We start from the raw sequence: 21558 nt of genomic DNA, 5'->3' as shown, positions 1-21558 counted from the left end.
CTTGCTTCAACTTTGAGAGATATTTTGATGGCATGTGCAATAGAGCCTTTCTGCCCACTGTGGACAATCTATATCACCGCTGTGTTTACAGCATGGTGGTGTTCTTCCCGGACATCTCCATGGGCCCCAAAATCCTCACAGAAGCTCAAAGAAAGTCTACAGCTCTATACTCAAGTACGCTCTATGTTAGCTATATAAAACATTTACTCATTTGACGAGCCCGAGACTATATCGGCTGCTAGAATACCAAGAAAGCAGTAGGTTCGACCTGCTTCTTGTAGCTCCAAATCTCCCAATTGACAGCGAAGCGAAGCATATAGTTCACATTGGTGAACAAGAACCCAGACGGGCAGATCTTCAAGATATTGCAGTGTCTAATGACGAAAGTCGATAGCATCTCTTCTACCTTTCCGATCAGGAAACATTGAAGATTGACAACGATCAAGGATATCGTCAGAGTTTTGTTTTCTGAACACCGGACTGTGAGATCGGAGCAGGGTGGAAAGATCAAGGATGCTCTATAGAGCACCTTAAGGCAAGGCAATATAAAGTGGATTCTCCCAAAACCCAGATCAGGAGAACAATTTAACGGTTTGACGAACACTGATGTTAGTGGACTTGAGAAGGTTACTAGAGTTGTGCCCATACGCAGGTTGAACTAGGCATTAGATCATTAAACGGGGGACTTAGCCTAAGACAATGGAGGCGGGGAACGGGTCCAGAGCCTGATGCCTCCTGAGAGGGCGGTTTTGAGAATCCTTGTTGAAATAATCGATTCCTAGCAGTAGCAATAATGCTCAACAATGCTGCGTTGCCTCCACCCTTAGCCATCTTGTGACATGCGTTATGGGCGTTGGTGATCATGCGGAGGTACGATTGTAGGAAGCAAAGAGCATTTGCAACATGTCGAAATGCAAGATCGAGCGCAAAGCCCATTGGCCAGTGAACTCATTGTTCAGCCCATGGTTTTCTGCATGGCTAGATTTGCTAAAAATGGCGTTGCCATTCTGCACACCTGGGCTATTTTGGAATATTATCATGGCTTTCTGTCTGTATGGATGGCACTACGTCATAAAGTGGCTGCCCTGTGTTAAGCGCCCAGCCTCCAGGCTGCTAATATCATGAGGATCATTGCGCCCACAACACTGGCTCAAAAGGCCTCGCAGGGTTCTGGGGGTGTTTAATATCTCTGTTTTATTTATATTTTGAGCTTGGAAGTTCAGATATGCACGTTGAACCTCAACCGATTCGCTGGCGAATTGTGAGCTTGTCAAAAACGTGCCAGGTTGTTTCAACCTTGTATCCTTAGCCTGATCGCTTGAAGGTTCTAAAAATAAATGGGCTTCTACAACCGAGAGCTCGTTGCCCGTGGCATCATTATTCTCCCTCCAGCTAAATGCAGAACTCTGGCGAACAAGAATGCAGAAAGAATGTGATTAGTTCAGAGTCGGGACATCTCATGAGCACGACTCAGCCAAGGTTAAAAATCAATTCAGCGGCACCACCCCTTAACCAACCCGCGGCCGTTCAACCAAATTCCAGAAGCAAAATAGAAAGCAGGAGAATACTGAGCGGCAAAGCCATGATGTAAAAAGAAAAGCTCGACCCGGAGACCTTGAGTGTGTTAGACTGTGTTAACCAACAACCTACGACCCCTGGGAATCCTGGGCATTTAGGGCTACCAACGGCTGGTCAATTTGATTGGTAGTATTATAGCATATCAAAAGCAGGGATGGAGGATTTTCATAAGGACATTAATTCCGTGAATAAACATTCAATTGGAGATACGGCAACACAGCAGGGATGAGACGTCAGACTCGATTGCATTTGGCGTCGACAGACCGCCAAGACGCAAGGGCCGCCTCAGGCAACTGAAATTGACCAGGCTTCACGATATTTGACAGAACTCATCATGTCTGTCAACACTGCCAATCCATCAATCACGCTCCTGTGCATCTAGCAGATATGCATCCGGATGCGCGAGCGCAATAGGGCATTGTTATCGCCGGATCAGCTGGGAGTGAAGCTGCTGGTGCTATCAAATCCAACCAACGTAGAGAACGCTCCACTTCACTGCGCCATCTAACGGGCTCTTGCACCTGACTCAATGTTATTGATTTGAAATGTTGTCCCGGGCCCGATTAATCCAGCGATTGGTCATCTTTGCCATCTTCTCATTCCTCCTGTTTGTTGGATCTCAACGAATCCCTCTACGATCGAACACGGTTCCTTCAGCCCCCTCCGCCCCATCGCCTGCCAGAGACTCTAGCTATGAACGTCAAGTCCAATTCTGGAAAAACCTCCATAATTTACTTGAATCAAACTCTCCAGCAACTGATCCGCCAGAACGACTGAAGAAGGCGGAAAATGTTCTCTTTGATCCCAATGCTAACTATACTCGGCCCGACCTCTTCGCCATCTCCGAAGGAGACGTGAAACAACTCCAGCAGGTTCACCAGCGAGTAGTCCAGAAAATCAAAAATGATAATTCAAGCCTGGAACTGGTGTATCATAGAGGCAAGCGGGGCATTGTGTCTGCTGCAGGACGCAAATATCTCCCGACTCTCGTGATATCTTTGCGATTGCTCCGGCGCAGTGGTACACGATTCCCGGTGGAGGTATTCATTGCATCACAGGAGCAATATGATGAAGTTGTTTGCGAGCAGATACTCCCTACAATGAACGCCGTCTGTATCGTGCTGTCCGGCATCCTTGGAACGAACGTCGTTTCTCGGTTGGAACCATTTCAACTAAAATCTTTTGCCATGCTGTTTTCGTCATTTGAACAGCTCCTGTGGCTCGATGCTAGTTGCTTTCCCATACACGACGCTATCGAAATCTTTCAGTCTAAACCATTTACTCACGTCGGTTTGGTAACATGGCCAGATTTCTGGTCGTCCGACCCATCTCGGTTTTTCAACACAATTGCCTCCAAACCAGAGCCGCCCGTATCAGAACGAGCATCCACTGATGGCGGACAACTCCTCATATCGAAGAAAACTCACGCGAAGACCCTTCTTTTAGCAAGCTACTACAACTACTACGGCGAAACTCATTTCTACCTCTTGCTCTCCCAAAGCGACGTAGGCGGAAGCGACAAGGAAACATACCTGGCCGCAGCGTCGGTTCTAGACGAGCCATTTTATGCTGTCAACGAGCCCATCCGATCCATTGGCCATCGCAATGCCAATGGCCATCTGGACAGCTCTGCCACTGTTCAGTACAGTCCCACAGAGGACTACAAACTGACCAACCAAGGCATAAATCATGTAAAGGACGCCAACGCGGGCCCGATACCGCACGCCTTCTTCTTGCGCACTTCATATTCCAAAATGAGCCCAGTGAACCTCTTTGACCCGTCCAGAAATGGCAGCGAAGAGGTCTCTCCGATCCGCGGACCAGATGGCAAACCGTCCCGCGCATGGACGGCGGAGAAAGAGACGATTGACAGTCTTGGTGGTCCTGATGTTGAGCGGGAGTACTGGTCTCACGTGCGCTGGACGGTTTGTACACTGGAGGGGCTACAATTTAAAGACTGGAAGGACAAAGAGGGTACCTGCCAGCAGGCGAAGGAGTATTTCGATGCGGTTTTTGCGCCCAAGGATAGGCGCTGATTAAGGCTCCTATTCTTTACATCTTTCTTGTTCATTTTCTCTCATCATTGGTGCATTGCTGTTCAAAATTGTAACAATGATTGAATATATCAAATTGGTTGAATAACAACAGGTTAATACATGTTATATATATCTTTTCAAAGTATCCATTTGTTTTCCTGGAGACTCTGCCTCTGAGTCAATATTGTCAGACAACCATGTCTTCAAGAACAGCCCAAAAGGCAGTATTAAGCAGGGATGCTTGATTCTGCTCCAATCATTCTGTGTCAGATCAATAAAATCATTTTCCTCTAAAATTAGTGAAGGCAAGATAGGTAGCTCGCTGTCTTTCCCTCACTGAGAATGAGCTCAGGTCTTGCCGGCATTTCAGACAGGGACCCCACTTGAATGTTGAACGGTTAACAATTGTTTGTCTGAGCCAAGCCATTTTTTCCTCAAATACAACAGCATCTATCAGCTCAAGGGCCAGTCATACCTCCTCTTCCAACGAGAGGAGCGAAGCACTCTCTGAATAGCAAAACCAACTACAAACACTCCAGCCACAACCCAAAGCAGCTGCGACGAAGTCTCAAACCTAGCATCAACAGGTGCCGTCCCCATAGGAGGTTCACCATCCTCAGCAACATCACCTTCCACAGGAGGTGTAATGGGCGCTCCAATCCATCCCTTTTTACCCACTGCAACAATCCCATCATACCAAGCACCGGCGATCAACTGATACCCCCCCTCCGTCGGATGAATCCCATCAGTTGCATTGATATGTTCTTTCGTAACCCTACTCATATCCACGAGAAGCACATGCTTCCCCATCTTCGTCCGCTGGTCAATCATGTCCGGCAACGCCGCGTTGAATGCGACCTTTCTCGCTTCACGATTTGCATCTAGCAGTGGCGTCAGCGTTGCAACGAGGACGACAGCGTCTGGACACGCGGCCAAGATCTCATCAATAACCTGGCCCAACACGTTCGGCGCATTTTCGAGATTCATCTGGAATACCACATCGTTTGTTCCGGCCATTAGAAGGACGATGTTGGGGCGGTCGGCGTAGTTTCGCTTGCCAGTGATGCCAACTGGGCCTATGGGGAAGCCCTTGTGGCCCTCATGGTGGTTATTGTTCATGGAGCCGTCTCGCTCTTGGCCTATGTATTCCACATTATGCCTTGGGGAGAGGAGAGTGTGAAGCCGGAGACGATAGCCGTTTCCATCACTGCTCCCTTGACCATAGGTTATAGAGTCGCCGAGTGGGAGGATGCGGAGATTGACGTCGCTGGCGATACCATTGGGATGCAGTAGGCTGAGGGGAGAGAATGATATGGGATTCGAGACTGGAGAAATGTAACGTACATATCAGGAGGGATGGATTTGAAACAGGGATTTCGGAGTAAACTCACAGCAAGCCAGGGTAAAATATGTCAGCGATATTATCCAGGCATTGTACCAATTATAGCAAGAAGACATGATAGCCACGAAATTAAATGTTATCCTGGACAAGACATTTATTATGCAGTTACGGATCAGGCCACAAGATTATGTTTCAATCCAAAGGATCACATTGTTTAAAATATTTAACAAAGCAAGACCTTTGAAATTGGTTATCAGTTGTTAGACACCAAACCACCCTTGAATTTAAGCGGATTAGCCAGAAAAAGCATTGCGTTCAAGTCACTGTTAGCGGCTTGGCCTTCCCTGGGTGTAGTTAAAATGATCAAACACTGCGGCAGCTCGAGTCATTCTAGAAACAAATTACGGTTCTCAGTGTCTGTGTTGATGGAGATACTGATAGTGGACAGATCAATGACACCAAACCCCAGATCTGGAAGTTAATTGGCTTCCTTTCTCCCATACTCACCTCAAAGTTTCTCTTAAAACATCGGCTAGGAGGTGGGAGCAGGAATACCACTCCTGCCCCCTCTCCTATGTCCAGCCCCTCTGTTTCTATGCCACTTCGGGTGCCCTGCTCAAGTGTATTTTGCTCTCTTGGGAAGAGGTTAACCCAAAATCGCTGAAGGTGACATCACCCATCATTAAACATTTTCTGAGGTCATTGCAAGGCCTTCATGCATAAAGACACGCCAATGGGAGTCGATGTTGAAACTTGGAACCCTGTGTTGATGCGTACCGTGTTTGTCAGGCGATGAAGGAACAAAAAAATGAGTCAAGAAGCTGATTCAGACCGTGATAGATTGTGGACTGCGTGTGAAGGTAGCACATTGAGCCGTCATTCAACAAATAAACTCGCATTTTTGAAGGGCCAGTTGCGAAGTCCCAAACCTGCTTCATACGACATAAACACTCTCATTAGCGTTTTGATTTGTTCGTTTTAAGCCTGGAACTCTGCCAGTAATGCAACGAGAGCTGCGGTGTCATATGTCTGTCAACCCTAGGATCCATTGAAGTTGTCCATCTTAATGTAATTTCATGTTGCAAGAAAGCATGTAATCGTGCCGCTGCGCAACCCACACCTCATGTGGGTGCACCACACCAAAATGATAAAAACATCAAAATGATAAAAATCTTGAATCACATCCTCATTATTGCACTCTATATCAACAACCAGTAGCTAATCTATAATAAAAAGATTATCTACATCATTCTCAGTATGTGTGCCATCTCTAAATCAATTTAATTCCTCTTCTGTTAGTGATGTGAATGGGTTATTGTCAATTTTCATAAAATCAACTCTGAGCCTTTATTGCTTTTTATTCTGCTCTTTTTCAGCTTTATTATTCTTACACTGCTTGATTTTTCTATTGACATCTTTAATAGTGAGGACTTCTTCTATTTAAATCTGATGATGAGTTATTTTAGCTCTGCAGTATTTACTAACATTGAGAAAGTTCTCTAATTCAGTAATCTATTGCTCATTAAGTTCTACATGAATTAGATTTGCTTTGAATATCTTGTTTAAATGACATGTCAAAGTGAGTGATTTCAAATTAAAAGTATCTCTAATACTTTATATGGTATTTTTGTAATATTAATATAGTGTTTCAGCTTTTGAATTATCTTTGATGAGAATAGCTGAGAGAAAAAGATAGATATATGATCTGAATCATTCTCATCTTCATAAATCTGTAGTAGAGAAGGTGATGAGATTCACTGCTTAAGAGTATCAAGAACTCAGTCAGAATTTCATGAATATATATTATGTTGAGCTCATTTTGCAGCTATTATATCAAATTTAAAGATCTGCTTTCATATAGCTAAGAGGTCTTGTAGAAACTATTGTTTTTCATATTTAATAAGACCATGACATGCAGCATAGTTGACGGCTTTTAAATGATAATGCTTTTATTACTGAAATGATAAACTATTCAGAGATTATAATAAATAAATAACATGCAATGAAAATTCATATAGAATTATCTTATGAAGATTTGTATATTATATGAACTTCTCAGTAATATGAGATTTATAATTATTTATTAAAAGTAATTGATGACTTCTCTTTTATCTTTTTTCTATAGTAATATTGAAATATTTAAATCATTCAAATTTAATTTCATTATTTATAAATTCTGTATCTGATATAATAATTTTATAATTGCTGAGTAAATCTATCTATGTATATCAATTCTTCAAGTGTGTTTTGAAGGTTAAAATTATCAATAGTGGAATGATATGATTATTCATGAATACATATTCAATAACTATAATCAAATCTTTTGAAAAAAAAAGAAAAAATGATAAAATTAGCTTCTTTAAAAGCAGTTATAACTTATTTTTCATGTTCTTGTCCTTCTTGAAATTCAATCTCATTGGAGTTGTATGTGTCATAAATATAAAATTGATACTGCTTAAATAGAATTCAGAGATGTTCAAATCATGCATTAATATATTCAATATTTTCAATTGTTATTCTTTTTGAATTCATTGACTTCTGTTTCACTCTTTTATACTCAGATAGATGTTCAATGAATCTATAAGTTCACATCTTGTTAACTTTTGAAAAAGAGATAGTAGAATCTATATACTAATGTCTAAGTATTAAATTTATAAAATCTTCAATATGTTCAATTATGAGAGAACAATTTTTTTCATCAAACAGCTTGATCATCATTTAATTGCATTTTTCTGACTCTTATTTAATCTCTTGTTAACTGGAATCTTTGCAGTATTCAGATTCCTTCTATTGATATGCACTCAAATACATTGATAAGGAATCTCAAATTCTTAAGACAGAGATAGTATTTTGAAATTTAAGTTTTTTTAATAATAAGTGATAGCTTTTTGAATACAGTCTTCAATATTTTTATCCTTATTTGACATTGTGGTGAGTTATTAATTGATGAAGATGATGAAGATGATGAAATTGCAAGATTTTTATTATTTTGGTGTTTTTATCATTTTGGTATGGCGCACCCACATAAGGTGTGGGTTGCGCAGCGGCACGATTAGTGTTAGGCTCAGCGCCCGACCGAGCCCGACCGAGGCTCGGTGCCCGGTTAGACTCGACGTCGGATTAAGCTCGGCGCCCGGTTAGGCCAAATATTCTCACGTGATCAAACGACCATGCGGGTGGTTATAACCCGGGCAGGCCCCAGCACCTCCTTTCATTCCATCAAGCTTAGTATTTCGTTATATAGCAGTTAGCAACGCAGAGAGTTTCCTTCTTATGCAGCTCGCATTCGCTCCCTAACAATTAGTAGTTAGTTATCTCATTCATGTCCCGTCAAGACGTTGCGAGTCAAGCAGCAAGTTCAAACACAACCACGCAGAATTCGTTCCCTTTAAAATCCTGATCAGTAAACAGCGAGCATGATCGATATTAGGCCATTTCTGTTGGATAATAATCAGATAATAACAACCCTGAATTCGTATCGATGTTTTGCCTTCACGTTGACACAGCGGACAGATGAGTTAGGGCAAGTTTACCACGTGACATATGTAAATTTACACGTGACTTGGAAGTATAGTAAGCTAGTCTATATGCGGTTTAGAGGAATATCAAGCTCCAAAACTTTTATGGGCAGAAAAAACAGCGGAATTGGATTTTGACGGAAACAAATCTCAAATCCATCTTTTTGCGACAAATTCCCTTCTATTCCTTGCCCCCTGCTATATCGCCCTCGTTGCACGGTTGCGGACACTCGATACTAGACACGGCGCGCCGTTGCTGAAGTAACACTTTTGCGCGGGACACCCAACACCATTTAAATCCCTGCCCATCGAAAATTTTGTGTGAATTTTCGACATTCATTAGCCTGCGACAAACAGCTTCGACAACCGATTCAGGCTGCTTCCCTTCATTTGGGATTTATCAATTTCCTCTTTTCACTTAAACGATATAAGATACCATAAGAAATATGGGCTTTGGAGCTCCACGTGGACGGGGTGGGCCCCCCCGAGGAGGCCGAGGAGGTGCTCGTGGCGGTGGACGTGGTGGGAGAGGTGTGTATCTGAATAATTCATCCTTTGAAATTTGTGTGCAATTGGAATGGTGATGCGTTGGGTTTTCGTTATGCATCACCCCGTTGCACCTTTGGTTTGATCCTGTGGGTTGGAAGATCTACACAACATGATCGAAGCCGTGCGGGACTCCTTGCTGACTCCATTCTTCCACCAATCGCTAGGAGGACTGGGATTCTCAGACCGCGGTGGCCGTGGTGGCGGCCGCGGGGGTGGAGGCAGGGGAGGTGGTAGAGGTGCCTCCCGAGGCCGTGGAGGCCGTGGAGGTGGAAGGGGTGGTGCCGCGGGCGCCAAGGGCGGTGCCAAAGTTATCATTGTAGGTGCCATTCCGTGAATTCCATGGCCCCATCTCCCCAAAATCTTGCGCGTTTGGAGTCTGCGCCATGTATACGTGTGTATGGAAACTTACAAGCTATTGCGGTAAAAGGAACCCCATCGTCACCCCGGTGTTTTCGTCGCACGTGGAGGAAAGGAAGATCTTCTGGTCACCAAGAACTTGACCCCAGGCGAATCGGTATATGGTGAAAAGCGTATCTCCGTCGAATCAAACCAACCTACCACCAGCGGTGAAACCCCCGCTGCTACCAAGGTCGAGTACCGTGTGTGGAATCCCTTCCGCAGCAAGTTGGCCGCCGGTATCCTGGGTGGTCTTGACGACATCTACATGCGCCCCGGGTCGAAAGTACTATATCTCGGTGCCGCCAGCGGAACTTCCGTCAGCCACGTCGCTGATCTGGTTGGACCCACCGGAACCGTCTACGCTGTTGAGTTCTCGCACCGCTCAGGCCGCGACCTGATCGGAATGGCTACTCACCGCACAAATGTCATCCCCATTGTCGAAGATGCCCGTCACCCACTGCGCTATCGAATGCTGGTTGGAATGGTTGATGTGATCTTCGCGGACGTTGCGCAGCCTGACCAGGCTAGAATTGTTGGTCTCAATGCCCATCTCTTCCTGAAGGCTGGTGGCGGTGTCATTGTCAGCATCAAGGCAAACTGTATCGACAGCACGGCCAAGCCAGAGGTAGTCTTCGCACGAGAAGTCCAGAAGATGAGAGAGGAGAAGATAAAACCAAAGGAACAGCTCACACTAGGTTAGCAGTATTCTCCTTCTTTTCATCCCTCTCCACTATTCCCTTGCAATGCTAACATCAAACGTACAGAACCTTTCGAGCGTGACCATTGTATAGTTGCTGGTATCTACCGGGAGTCTTGATTATTGCTGTGATGTTTCCTTGCTTCTCCATGTTTCCTCTCATGTATGTTTCTGAAGTCTACGGCGTTTCAGTGCGTTCCAGATCTATGTTTGTGGGCCGCAGCGACATGTATCCTGCTCCAATTTTTTTGTTCCCCTTTTCATATTGATATTTTGTATTTTCCTAATTTTCCATTGGCAATTTTCGAATCAATCAAAAGATGTTGGAATTCGCTTCTTTCATGCCACCCATATCTCTCAGTTGTTGGTAGGAAATGTTATATTTGCGCCATAACGGAGCCACCCAATTGATATTACTCATGACGATGGCACTGAATAAATGAAGAAGTGAAAGAAACTTTGACATAGCTTCCTCTGCGCGCGTCTATCAATCAACTAGAGTATCTCTCGAGGGCAGCTGTTTAGCGTTACCAAAATTCGGCTTTCGGGACGCAAACTCCCTATGTATCTAAACATATACAGCTGTTGATATTCAGACCTAAGTCCGGTCTAGCTGGGCTGCCACAGAGAATGATGGGGTATTTGTTCCAAGAGTTACCCATGCAGTGACCACCCTGTGGATGTGGGGATGAAGGGATAATATCATGCCCCGCATGCAACTCCTGTTAAAACATGATGGAACGTCTAAACCTCCGGGATATAAATTCTAAACATACTTCGGAGATGCTTATGATATTGCTAGGTAGACAAGGGGTTCGAAATTTATTTCTTAGACCTAATTGACCGGAGACCTACATTCGTTTACCTCGCACCTTTACAAAACTTTACCCCTCCATCGAAAAGTGCCCCATACTCCACAAGCCCCAGGGGATATTCTCCCTTCTCACAAAATCTCTTGTAGCAAATAACATTTTACAAAAATAAATAAAAAAATAAAAAAATAAAAAATAAAAAACCATAATGTCAACTTCAATCCTAATAAGTGGCGCGGGAGGCTTTGTTGGTCAAGAGCTAACCGCCTCTCTCCTCAACACCACCGCCGCCGACACAACCTTAACAATAACCGACGTCACCTCCGCCCCCCAAATCCCCGCCAGCGCCAGGCAACACTACTCCCGCGTAACCTCGATACAAGCAGACCTAACCGTGCACTCCGCTGTCGACTCCCTCATAAACCCTTCCTCCCGCTACGATGTCGTCTACATTCTACACGGCATCATGTCCAGCGGATCCGAAGCCAATTTCGATCTAGGCATGAGTGTAAACCTGTTCGCAACACAATATATCCTCGACAGGCTGCGGAAGACAATACCTGGTGTTAAAGTTGTATTCGCATCTTCGCTGGCAGTCTACGGGCCCACAGCGTCGGGCTTCGTGATTACTGAGCGGAATATGCCGCAGTTACCCACGTCATCATATGGGACCCAGAAGATGATTGTTGAGTTGTTAGTGAATGATTATTCAAGGCGCGGGTTCCTGGATGGACGGGCTGTAAGGTTGCCGACGGTAACGGTGCGGGCGGGAGCGCCTACGCAGGCAGCTAGTAGCTTTGCCAGCGGCATCCTGCGAGAGCCGCTGAATGGGATCAAGAGCGTATTACCGGTTAAGAAGGAGACTGAGTTGTGGATTTGTTCACCGTATACTGTTGTAAAAAATCTGATGCATGCGAAGGATGTGCCGAAGGAGGCCTTTAAAGATTCGAGGTCGGTGAATTTGCCCGGGATTAAGGTATCGGTGCAGGAGATGTTGGATGTCTTGGAGAAGGTTGGTGGGAAGGAGAAGAGGGCGCTGGTGGAGGAGAGATATGATGAGGATATTGACCGAATTGTGCAAGGGTGGTCACCAAATTTTGATATTGCATGGGCAAAGACTTTGGGCTTTCACGAGGATATGTCATTGTTGGAAAGCGTAAGGATGTATGCAAATGAGTATGTTAAGTTGAGATAGGTATCTGCTTTGCTCTGATACCTCTCGTTTAGAATGGAATTTGGTATAGTTAGGAAATGCAGGGCCAGGCTTTCTTGGACAAAGCCTAGGAGGTACCATTCACTCATAGGCTTAGCGATCTCCACGATCCCCTATCCTCTCAAAGGAAAATAGAAGTAGACAAAAAGGAAACGAGGAGCAAGAAACAAGTAAACTCGATGAAATATAGCCAACAGGATACATCCCGCGATTTCAAACCTCCCCACATGGTTCTTGGTAAAAGGCTGTTGCTTCTTGAGACCGTAAGGCTGACATTTTCATTTAGAATGTATGAGTGCTGTCAATCCGTTGTTGTTTTCCGCCTTGGTCCAACTCTTTGTAGTCTCGAAGCAGTTCTACCATGTCAAGGAATCCCCTTGACATTGATATGCATAGTGGTATCTGTTCATCGTTATAAATCAAGTCAGGCGCGATATCCTCACGACCTAATAGAAATGAAAATGTCTCTTCATATGCCGCATGACAGGAGTGACTCTTCTCCCTATATTATGAGGATAGAGTTCACGCCCTCACAATCTAGCAAGAATCTCAGAACCTCAACTTGCAATATCAAAGTGCAATCCGATGGTGACCTTGTTGCCAAACGACACGGTCAAGCCTAAACACATATTATTGGTCTCAAAATTCCCCGTGCTGATATCTCGGGAGTTATCATTAGGTAATTAGCAATTCTTATATTGTTTCTTCAACTCTCCCGATGTAGGGGTATTGGCTTCCAAAGGATTTTTGGAATACGAGTTGAAGATGTTGCTATTTATTAGCAATCTGATGACTTCAATGTGCCCGTTGTCGGCCATATCGCATAGCGGGCCTTTTGTCCCAGCCAGACAGTGCTCCCATCATCTTCTTTCAGTACTCCCCAACCAGTTTCCATCTCATCAAGCATATCAAATCCCGAGTGAGTAACGCCAATAACGAAAGTAAAGGGTCTGGGATTCCATGTTTCTTCCATATGCAAAGTGCTATGGCTCGTTCACGAAGCGAAAGCCATCCATCTCTAAAGGACGTAAACCCCACACGGAGTGTACAACTGCCCTCACAGACCCATCGCAGTCCGTCTGTCTAAGGTGTTGAGAATGTCCAGCTATGCCTTGCTGTTGGGACCGTATAGATCCTGTTGACACTGATGATGTTGTTCGCTGCTGAATCCAACCAGCGAATAGGAAGCCGGCTAAATTTGGTAATCGTGGTCATGTGACATATCAGAAGCCCTGAATTAATTTGGCTTCGGATCTCAACTTCAACGGACTTCCCGCAGTCAGCACATCCCCCCACCCCCAAGTCCTACACCCTCCCCCATTCTCCTCCACATCTTCCATCATGGCATCCCGGCGATTGGTTTTGCACTTTAACCAGGCTTTGCGTAGCCATGCTGCCCTGAAAGCCGTGCAGCCGGTGAAAAGAGGCTTCGCAACCCCTGTCACCCTTCCTACCACCACTGAGTCAACAACCCTATCAAATGGTTTAACGGTGAGACATTGGCACTGACACACACTGTGGGATAGATCATCACTAACAGCCCGTGCAGATTGCCACTGAGTATTCGCCATGGGCCCAGACGTCTACCGTTGGTGTGTGGATTGATGCCGGAAGCCGTGCAGAAACTGATGCGACAAATGGAACCGCGCACTTCCTCGAGCATCTTGCATTCAAGGTCAATCACGACGCATTGATCAGCTTGCCGCTGTGAGTTATTTGCTGATGGATTTATAGGGCACCAACAAGAGATCGCAGAATCAGCTAGAACTTGAGATCGAGAACATGGGTGCACACCTCAATGCCTACACTTCGGTACGTGGCAACATTTGGATGTCGCAATAGGAGGTAGCATGAACTGACGTCCCGATATCAACTATAGCGAGAAAATACTGTATACTACGCTAAATCCTTTAACGGTGATGTTCCCAAGGCCGTCGACATCCTGTCCGATATCCTCCAGAACTCAAAACTAGAGCCAGCTGCGATTGAGAGGGAACGGGATGTCATTCTTCGGGAACAAGAGGAGGTTGACAAACAGCTGGAAGAGGTCGTATTTGACCACTTGCATGCCACTGCATTTCAGAACCAGCCATTGGGTCGAACTATTCTTGGCCCCAAGGAAAACATCCAGACCATCAAACGTGAAAACTTGGTCGACTACATCAAGACAAATTACACGGCGGACCGCATGGTCCTCGTCAGTGCTGGTGGAATTCCCCACGACCAACTCGTAAGACTGGCTGAGCGGCAGTTTGGTTCCCTCCCCAGTCAACCACCCAACTCTGCTGCCTTTGCTCTTGCTGCCGAGCAGAAGCGCACACCCGACTTCATCGGTTCTGAAGTCCGCCTCCGTGATGACACCATTCCTACTGCCAACATTGCCCTGGCTGTTGAGGGAGTCAGCTGGAAGGACGATGACTACTTTACCGCTCTCGTCACCCAAGCCATCGTTGGGAACTGGGATCGCTCCATGGGCAATTCTCCCTACCTGGGCAGCAAGCTAAGCCATTTCGTTGGCCACCATGGCTTGGCCAACAGCTTCATGAGTTTCTCCACCAGCTACAGTGATACTGGGTAAGTCTGCATTCTGGTTTTTCAATTCAACCCAACGAAGATTGTGCAGGGCTAACGTAAATTATTTCAATGAAGTTTGTGGGGTATCTACCTGGTTTCCGAGAACCTTACTCAGCTCGATGACCTTGTCCACTTTGTCCTCCGCGAATGGTCTCGACTGTCATTCAGCGTGACTGAAGCTGAGGTTGAGCGTGCCAAGGCCCAACTGAGAGCCTCCATTCTTCTATCTCTCGACGGCACCACTGCCATTGCGGAAGACATCGGCCGCCAGATCGTCACCAGCGGACGCCGCTTGAGCCCCAAAGACGTTGAGCGTGTCATTAGCAAGATTACCGAGAAAGATGTCATGAGCTTTGCCCAGCGCAAGCTGTGGGATAAAGATATTGCCATCAGTGCTGTTGGCAGCATTGAGGGCATGCTTGACTATCAGCGTATCAGAGCGGACATGAGCCGGAATGTTTCATAAATGGAAAAATCCGAAAAGTAGTTTCTGTCCCCTCTTCCAGAACTGAAACACCCTGTTCACGTGTCTGAATATCTCCAACTTTCTGGAAGTTTGTTTGTTCTTTGTTCTCTTTTCGTTGTTCGCTGTGTTCAATGATTAGATCGATTGGGGAGAGGAAGATGTTGCCGATTTTTTACAGTATGGATATACCACTATCCACCGATATACTCAGAAGATCAGTTTCCTTTGTTCGCTAGTATGGTCATAATTCTCTGTCGTACGGAGTTTGACTAGATATAAATAATGTATTTGTAGAAAATCATCATTAAAGCAAAACCACTCCCATAGGTACCTTCCAACCTCAATAGCCGCGGACTCTTTTTCCCCGCAACAATTGTAGCCACCAGTAATGAGAATGGTATTATATCTAAAGCGATTGACTCTTACTCGACGGTTGATGCGGGAAATAATTCGACAGATATTTAACAATCTAGAATGCAGCTCAGCCGAGTTTTACAACCAACTAACTGGTTTAGCAAGCTGTAGGAAACCAACATATCCACGACACGATCGCAAAGAGTTTGACCGGCGCACAGTAAGGAAAATTTGTATTTAACTAACTTTTGCCATCATTACTAATAAACATGAGTCGGTTTCTATCATTCTGTGGTTCCAATGCAGTTGTAAATATGAAGCCGAGGCAAGTCGTCCTGCGGCCCAACGGGTAAACAATTCCAACGCCACACAAACAACCGCAATGACTGATGTCATGATCCCACCTCCTGTTGGTCCGCCGTGGGTATAGAGAGGACAATTGCTTGGAGAAAAAAGAGTTGTTTTATTTGTCAGGCAATAGCGTTATTCTTGTGCATATGGGTATCTTTTCCTGAAAAGATGCCTAGACATAGAGGGGCGAAGACGAAGATCTGGTCTCTTCCTTCTCTTCCTCAGTTTCCGACTTTCACGGCTCTGGGTATAAAAGGTTCACGATTTTCTCCTGTCAATTGATGTTTAGAATAGTAATAACCCTCTCTCCATCACAATAAACAGTTACCGAACCAACTTCTTCCCTGCCTTAAATAACAGCTCCCCGATTGTTCCAGATTGATAAGTTACTCTCATTATACCGCATCAGTACAAGAGCCCCATACTCCAATTCCACCCGCAATTGCCCCGCCTTAAACACACAATCATGTCATCCGAAAACAAAGCCCTCTTCTTCTCCAAAGTTCCCATCGAATATCCAGTGCCGGGTGAGCACTTGACCGTCCAAACTGTTCCCTTCGACCCCTCCGCCCCAGCTCCAGACAATGGCATCACCGTCCAATCTCTATACACCAGCTTTGATCCATACATGCGTGGCCGCATGCGCGATCCGGAAATCAAATCCTACACCCCAAGTTACGAGCTAGGCAAGCCCATCAACAGCCGCTCTATCGCCAAAGTGCTCAAGTCCAACGACAGCAAATACAAGCCAGGCGATCTAGTGCTTGCCTTCCTGCCTATTCAGGACTATGTCGCTGTCCCCGCAGGTGGCATGGAAATGGTGAGGCCGCTCGAGAACCCAATGGGCATCGAGGATATCCGGGTCTTCCTGGGGCCCCTGGGAATGCCTGGGCTGACTGCGTATTCCTCCCTGATGGAGATTGGCAAGCCAAAGAAGGGCGAAACGATCTTCGTCTCTGCCGCGTCTGGCGCGGTGGGACAGGTTGTGGGCCAAGTGGCGAAGCATGAGGGGCTGAAGGTTATTGGCAGTGTCGGCTCGGATGCCAAGCTGGATTATATTGTGAAGGAGCTGGGCTTTGATGGCGGGTTCAACTACAAGAAGGAGAAGCCCCACGATGCGCTCAAGCGTCTTGCACCGAACGGGATTGATATCTACTATGAGAACGTTGGTGGGGAGCACCTCGATGCTGCGATAGAGGCGCTCAATGACTGGGGCCGCATTGTGGCGTGCGGGATGATTTCGCAATATAATCTGAAGCCGGAGGATAGGTATGGGGTCAAGAATGTGTTCATGTTCGTGTCGAAGAGACTCACCATGCGGGGGTTTATTGTTGGTGATCATGGTATGGGGGATAAGTGGGCAAAGGAGCACAAGGAGAAAGTCTCTCAGTGGATTAAGGACGGGTCGTTTAAGCCGGTCACAGCTGAGACGGTGGGAATTGATAATGCAGCAAAGGGGTTGGTGGGCATCTTCCGCGGTGAAAACTTTGGGAAAGCCGTGTTGAAGTTCCAGAAGGTTTGTTGACGATTCCATCCCATCTCGCCCCCCCAATTTCCCCCCTCCCCGCTCAACCCAACGAGATTTATTGCTCACCAGATGCCTGATATGTTCGTATAAGTGAGGATAGAACACTCCTGATACTAGACTTTAAAATCGGCCAGTCGAAGGGGAACCGTTGCACATGTGTAGAGTATCGTTTCTAGGCATGGTAGAAAGGAATGGGGTTTGCCATAACTATATGATATGATGGCTGAGGATTTGATGGTGTTCTTCTATTACGAGATGTAGTTAGCTCGGGCAATGATCCAGTATATAGCATTGCAACAAATGTACATAGTTCAATATAAAATAGTCGGACTCCATTCAAGGCATGATGTCGTTGCGGATTGATATAACCATTCATCGAAGTAGAGGGAGTTGAACTTGATAATTCCCAATCTGGAATAAGCTCAGCAATAGAGCAGTCCTTTCTTTCTCCACAAGTGATATCCGCCCTGACTGTCAACCTTAAATCAGACATTGATCTGAAGTTATACACGCATAGACAAATATCATCCGTCGTTCGACATCTTCAGCTCCTTCATCTCAGCTCCTCAGACCAACACTATGCCTCTTTCGTCCTGGACAGGCCCGGGTTATCTCGGCTCCGACCCCTGGTACTTCGGCCAATCACATGACGCCTATTCTGCTGACTGATTTTGCTAACCGACCCGAGGGATAATCCCGAGAACAGCCCCAATACTTCATGCTTTCAACACTTCATCAGCTAATCACACACGCAACAATTCACCACAAAGCAAGTCTGCGTGTTGAAGAGGGTAGTAGCATACCCAGGAAAGTCAGGACTCCTGCAATGGCATCGATCGTGCGCCCCTCAGCCTCAGCGCTGAGACACATCTGCCGCGCCCTGTCACATCCCGCACCCAATGCTGCCCTCTATTCGACCAGGGCCACCTCATCCTCGCTTTTGAGAATTGCTTCAACACTGAGGCCTGTCCAGGCGAAGAAGAGAGATGTTGCAGTGAACGTTGCCGGCTTCCATGCGACGAGCAGCAGGAATATTCTTCCCCCGCTTCCTCGTGAGTAGATTGCTGTTTCAATTGTTCTCTTTGATTGAGCGATTGGTAATAGAGGCTAATTTGGTGGTGATGTTTGTGTGAGTATCAGAGACTATCAAAGGAACGAGTACGTATTAATCCCGGGTTTATTTCAACTGCCTTGCGACGCCATTCTCCTTAACCGGATCGCTGCGGGCAACGGTCAGAAAGATATTATGCGGAGAATACTATTGTGTTCTAGCGACCGACTATGGACTCTCTCTAGCACTACAAACCAGCTCTCCAACATACTAATTGTCGTAACAACAATATAGTGAACGATGCTGTGCCAACTCCCCCTACCTCTCCCTCCCACGGAAGCTATCACTGGACGTTCGAAAGGTGTGTTGCATTCATTTTTCGGTGAAACAATTGGTGCGTATCAAACGAATTTTCACTTAACTAATGGGAGAACCGTGGAAATAGAATTATTGCTGCGTCCCTCATCCCACTAACCATCGCTCCCTTCGCTGGTGGATCCCTCAACCCGGTCATGGACGCTGTATTCTGCGGTACCATCCTTATGCATTCACATATTGGTTTCCAGTAAGTATTTGTGTTTTGGCAGCGGGTGTATTTAATGAAGTAGTTTGATAGGAAACAATGGAAAAATAACGGAGCGACTTCTTTGTGCACTACAGGGCTTGTATCATCGATTATTTCCCCCAAGCCCGCGTGCCTAAGACCAGGAAGGCATTCGAGTGGCTGCTTCGCATTATGACCCTGACAACTGCAGTTGGCCTATACGAGTTCGAGACGAACGATGTTGGTTTGACTGAGGCTATCAAGCGGAGCTGGAAGGCATGATTTTGGTATACATTAGGCTCTTTTTCCGAAGTACCTTTATGATCAAGGGTGTTTTTATGAGTTCTTAGCTTTACCCCTACTGTGCTTTTTCTTCCATTTCTTCACATTTGCATTTTCAAGCACATTATTTTCCCTCCAAACTACATGTCTACTATTTCTAGATACCAGCCTTATCCGGTTACTGTAAAAAATTTCCTACTCTCTTTGTCATATCAGGAGCAGGGCAAGCAAAATGTCATGTCTATTCTATAGGTATCTTATCCATGCTACTAACTCTGGATGAAATGCGCCAAAGACCCTTTTAACCGTGAATCGTGACCCGAACGCCTTTGCTCTACTAATTTCTAACTCAGTCTTCAATATTAAATGAGAAGCACCCATATTCACGTTCCAATGCCACTCCCACTCCCACTCCCACTCCCACTCCCACAGCCATTCACTCCTCCCCGTCCTCCCCGTTCTCCCCATCCTCCAACCCCTCCCCATCCAACCGATCCTCATCATTCCCCGCGGCCACAACCTTCTCAATTAACTTCAACGTAGCCCTCAACGGCAACCCAATAACATTATCATAACTTCCCTCAATCCTCTCCACAAGAATCGAACCAAGCCCCTGCATCCCATAACCCCCCGCCTTATCCACCCCTTCCCTCGTCCGCACATACGCCAGTATCAGCTCGTCCGAGATACTTTTATCAAATGTAACCGCCGACTCTTCCACGGCCGTCTCAAGTGCATAGCCGGGATCCCGTGCGCTCTTCAACGGCACCATGGCCGCCATGGCCGTATAGACCTTATGTTCCCCCGCATCCCTCAGCGATTTCAACATGGCGATATGCTGTGCCTCGGAGCGGGGTTTTTCCAAAATCTGCCCTCCCGAGGGATCCACGACGATCGTGTCGGCTGCTAATATCAGTGCTGGTTCGCCCTTCTCCTCGTTGTCGATCTCCTGCCGGTAGACCATCTGCGCTTTCACGATGGCGGTTTGCAGACAGTATTCGAAGGGGGAGAGGGTTTTGGAGAGATTTTCGGGGAACGTGGAGGGGATGATTTCGATATTGGGGAGGCCGAGGTAGGAGAGGATTTGGCGGCGCCGGGGTGAGCTGGAGGCTAGTATCACGCGTTTGGAGCGCAGGTCGATGAGGGTGGGGAGGGCGAGGGCTGGGGGTCGTGGGAGCGGGGAGGGGTTCCGTCCGCTGCCAATCGCGGGGGTGGAGTCGTTGTTGGAGGGTGATTGGCCCAGTAGATTTGTTTGGGATTTTGAGTCGGACATTTTTGGTATTGGATTGGTGTTGCTCTCTACCCCTCTTCTCCGTTTTGGATTTATGGATTTTTCCTCGTACTTTGATCGTTGAGCGGGGAAAAGGTGGCTTAACGAGTGCGGGAGAGTGAAGTAACTGTTAGGAGGGGTAAATGGGTATACTTTTAATTACAGGTGGCATTCGCTGAAACGGTTCGTCCCTTTCTTTTTCCCATATAAGGATATCGCCAATTGCCGTCTGGCCCTCCGTTGATATCTACAAGGAGCCTTTTTTCTCCTGGTATTTCGGGTAGTTTGAAACGTCCGCAGTAACTAACTGTTGGAGCCTAGGATTCCTATTATGGACTAGCTCACCATACAATAGTTATAGCATCCCTGAGATAGGCTACCAATACAACCACTTCAGATGTCCAACAGGTTATGGCCTGGATAGCTTGTTTTCTTTTTGAACAGTCTTTCACACTACTTCTGCACTCTATTTCTTCTTCTTCTTTAATCTGAGATATAAAATGTCTCATGAGGATTGCATTGCTGAATTACAGTAAGAATCTGATGAAAAGTGACTGTTTTGAAAGCTTTGATTACAGAAAAAAGATTGAATCAAGAGAAGGTAAACAGATGTCTTCAAGAACATGAGCTGCAGAATCATTGAATACCTCTGCAAGCAACAACATGAATAGAGACAAACATGAATACAATATATTTATTTCTAAGTTTAGAGAAGAAACTGATCAAAAAGATGAAATAGATATGAATGAAAGCAATATGAATATGATGTGAATGATGATGAAATATATGAAAAAACAGAACAGACAGATAGAAAGACTCATATAAAAACTAGAAGAAAACTCAGATTTTTTGTCAAATACTACTAAGAATTTCATTAAGAATAAAGTTGATGAATTTTGCAAAGATGTAAAGATTAAGTTGAAAGAAAAACATGCAGTCATTCTCACTGAAGTCAACTATCTGAAATGAAAAAGCTTTATTCTTGCAGATGCTT

At 45.7% G+C, this 21558-nt stretch overlaps 10 protein-coding genes across 10 annotated transcripts; 6 read left to right on the top strand and 4 right to left on the bottom strand.

The window, feature by feature from the left end:
- Positions 1 to 203: 203 nt before the first annotated feature.
- On the bottom strand, positions 204 to 936 carry PADG_06773 (uncharacterized protein; the record flags this gene model as incomplete). Its single annotated transcript, XM_010763785.1, has 2 exons — positions 204 to 374; positions 649 to 936. 2 exons carry the CDS (start codon positions 934 to 936, stop codon positions 204 to 206), a joined length of 459 nt encoding a protein of 152 aa, XP_010762087.1.
- A 1187-nt stretch (positions 937 to 2123) lies between these two features.
- Positions 2124 to 3614, top strand: PADG_06770 (uncharacterized protein; the record flags this gene model as incomplete). The annotated part of the gene is made up of 1 exon (XM_010763926.1): positions 2124 to 3614. The coding sequence occupies one exon, from the start codon at positions 2124 to 2126 to the stop codon at positions 3612 to 3614; it is 1491 nt and encodes a 496-aa protein (XP_010762228.1).
- A 453-nt stretch (positions 3615 to 4067) lies between these two features.
- PADG_06769 (uncharacterized protein) lies at positions 4068 to 5072 on the bottom strand (the record flags this gene model as incomplete). Its single annotated transcript, XM_010763925.1, has 2 exons — positions 4068 to 4939; positions 5006 to 5072. The coding sequence occupies 2 exons, from the start codon at positions 5070 to 5072 to the stop codon at positions 4068 to 4070; spliced, it is 939 nt and encodes a 312-aa protein (XP_010762227.1).
- A 4060-nt stretch (positions 5073 to 9132) lies between these two features.
- On the top strand, positions 9133 to 10239 carry PADG_06768 (rRNA 2'-O-methyltransferase fibrillarin; the record flags this gene model as incomplete). The annotated part of the gene is made up of 3 exons (XM_010763784.1): positions 9133 to 9339; positions 9451 to 10117; positions 10187 to 10239. The coding sequence occupies 3 exons, from the start codon at positions 9133 to 9135 to the stop codon at positions 10237 to 10239; spliced, it is 927 nt and encodes a 308-aa protein (XP_010762086.1).
- A 900-nt stretch (positions 10240 to 11139) lies between these two features.
- Positions 11140 to 12525, top strand: PADG_06767 (uncharacterized protein; the record flags this gene model as incomplete). Its single annotated transcript, XM_010763783.1, has 3 exons — positions 11140 to 12107; positions 12236 to 12381; positions 12431 to 12525. 3 exons carry the CDS (start codon positions 11140 to 11142, stop codon positions 12523 to 12525), a joined length of 1209 nt encoding a protein of 402 aa, XP_010762085.1.
- A 397-nt stretch (positions 12526 to 12922) lies between these two features.
- Positions 12923 to 13117, bottom strand: PADG_12181 (uncharacterized protein; the record flags this gene model as incomplete). The annotated part of the gene is made up of 1 exon (XM_010764013.1): positions 12923 to 13117. One exon carries the CDS (start codon positions 13115 to 13117, stop codon positions 12923 to 12925), a length of 195 nt encoding a protein of 64 aa, XP_010762315.1.
- A 368-nt stretch (positions 13118 to 13485) lies between these two features.
- Positions 13486 to 15184, top strand: PADG_06766 (mitochondrial-processing peptidase subunit beta; the record flags this gene model as incomplete). The annotated part of the gene is made up of 5 exons (XM_010763924.1): positions 13486 to 13635; positions 13694 to 13819; positions 13879 to 13956; positions 14024 to 14718; positions 14794 to 15184. The coding sequence occupies 5 exons, from the start codon at positions 13486 to 13488 to the stop codon at positions 15182 to 15184; spliced, it is 1440 nt and encodes a 479-aa protein (XP_010762226.1).
- A 1171-nt stretch (positions 15185 to 16355) lies between these two features.
- On the top strand, positions 16356 to 17414 carry PADG_06765 (uncharacterized protein; the record flags this gene model as incomplete). The annotated part of the gene is made up of 1 exon (XM_010763923.1): positions 16356 to 17414. The coding sequence occupies one exon, from the start codon at positions 16356 to 16358 to the stop codon at positions 17412 to 17414; it is 1059 nt and encodes a 352-aa protein (XP_010762225.1).
- An 829-nt stretch (positions 17415 to 18243) lies between these two features.
- Positions 18244 to 19294, top strand: PADG_06764 (uncharacterized protein; the record flags this gene model as incomplete). Its single annotated transcript, XM_010763922.1, has 5 exons — positions 18244 to 18469; positions 18558 to 18575; positions 18763 to 18829; positions 18914 to 19033; positions 19129 to 19294. 5 exons carry the CDS (start codon positions 18244 to 18246, stop codon positions 19292 to 19294), a joined length of 597 nt encoding a protein of 198 aa, XP_010762224.1.
- Positions 19295 to 19730: 436 nt separating this feature from the next.
- PADG_06763 (septum formation protein Maf) lies at positions 19731 to 20567 on the bottom strand (the record flags this gene model as incomplete). The annotated part of the gene is made up of 1 exon (XM_010763921.1): positions 19731 to 20567. One exon carries the CDS (start codon positions 20565 to 20567, stop codon positions 19731 to 19733), a length of 837 nt encoding a protein of 278 aa, XP_010762223.1.
- Between the last annotated feature and the right edge of the window lie 991 nt (positions 20568 to 21558).

The sequence above is a fragment of the Paracoccidioides brasiliensis genome (assembly GCF_000150735.1).
Source record: "Paracoccidioides brasiliensis Pb18 unplaced genomic scaffold supercont2.9, whole genome shotgun sequence".
NCBI classification, from domain to species: Eukaryota; Fungi; Ascomycota; class Eurotiomycetes; order Onygenales; family Ajellomycetaceae; genus Paracoccidioides; species Paracoccidioides brasiliensis.
Note: the sequence above shows the minus strand (reverse complement) of the source record. Positions and strands in the feature narration are given on the sequence as shown.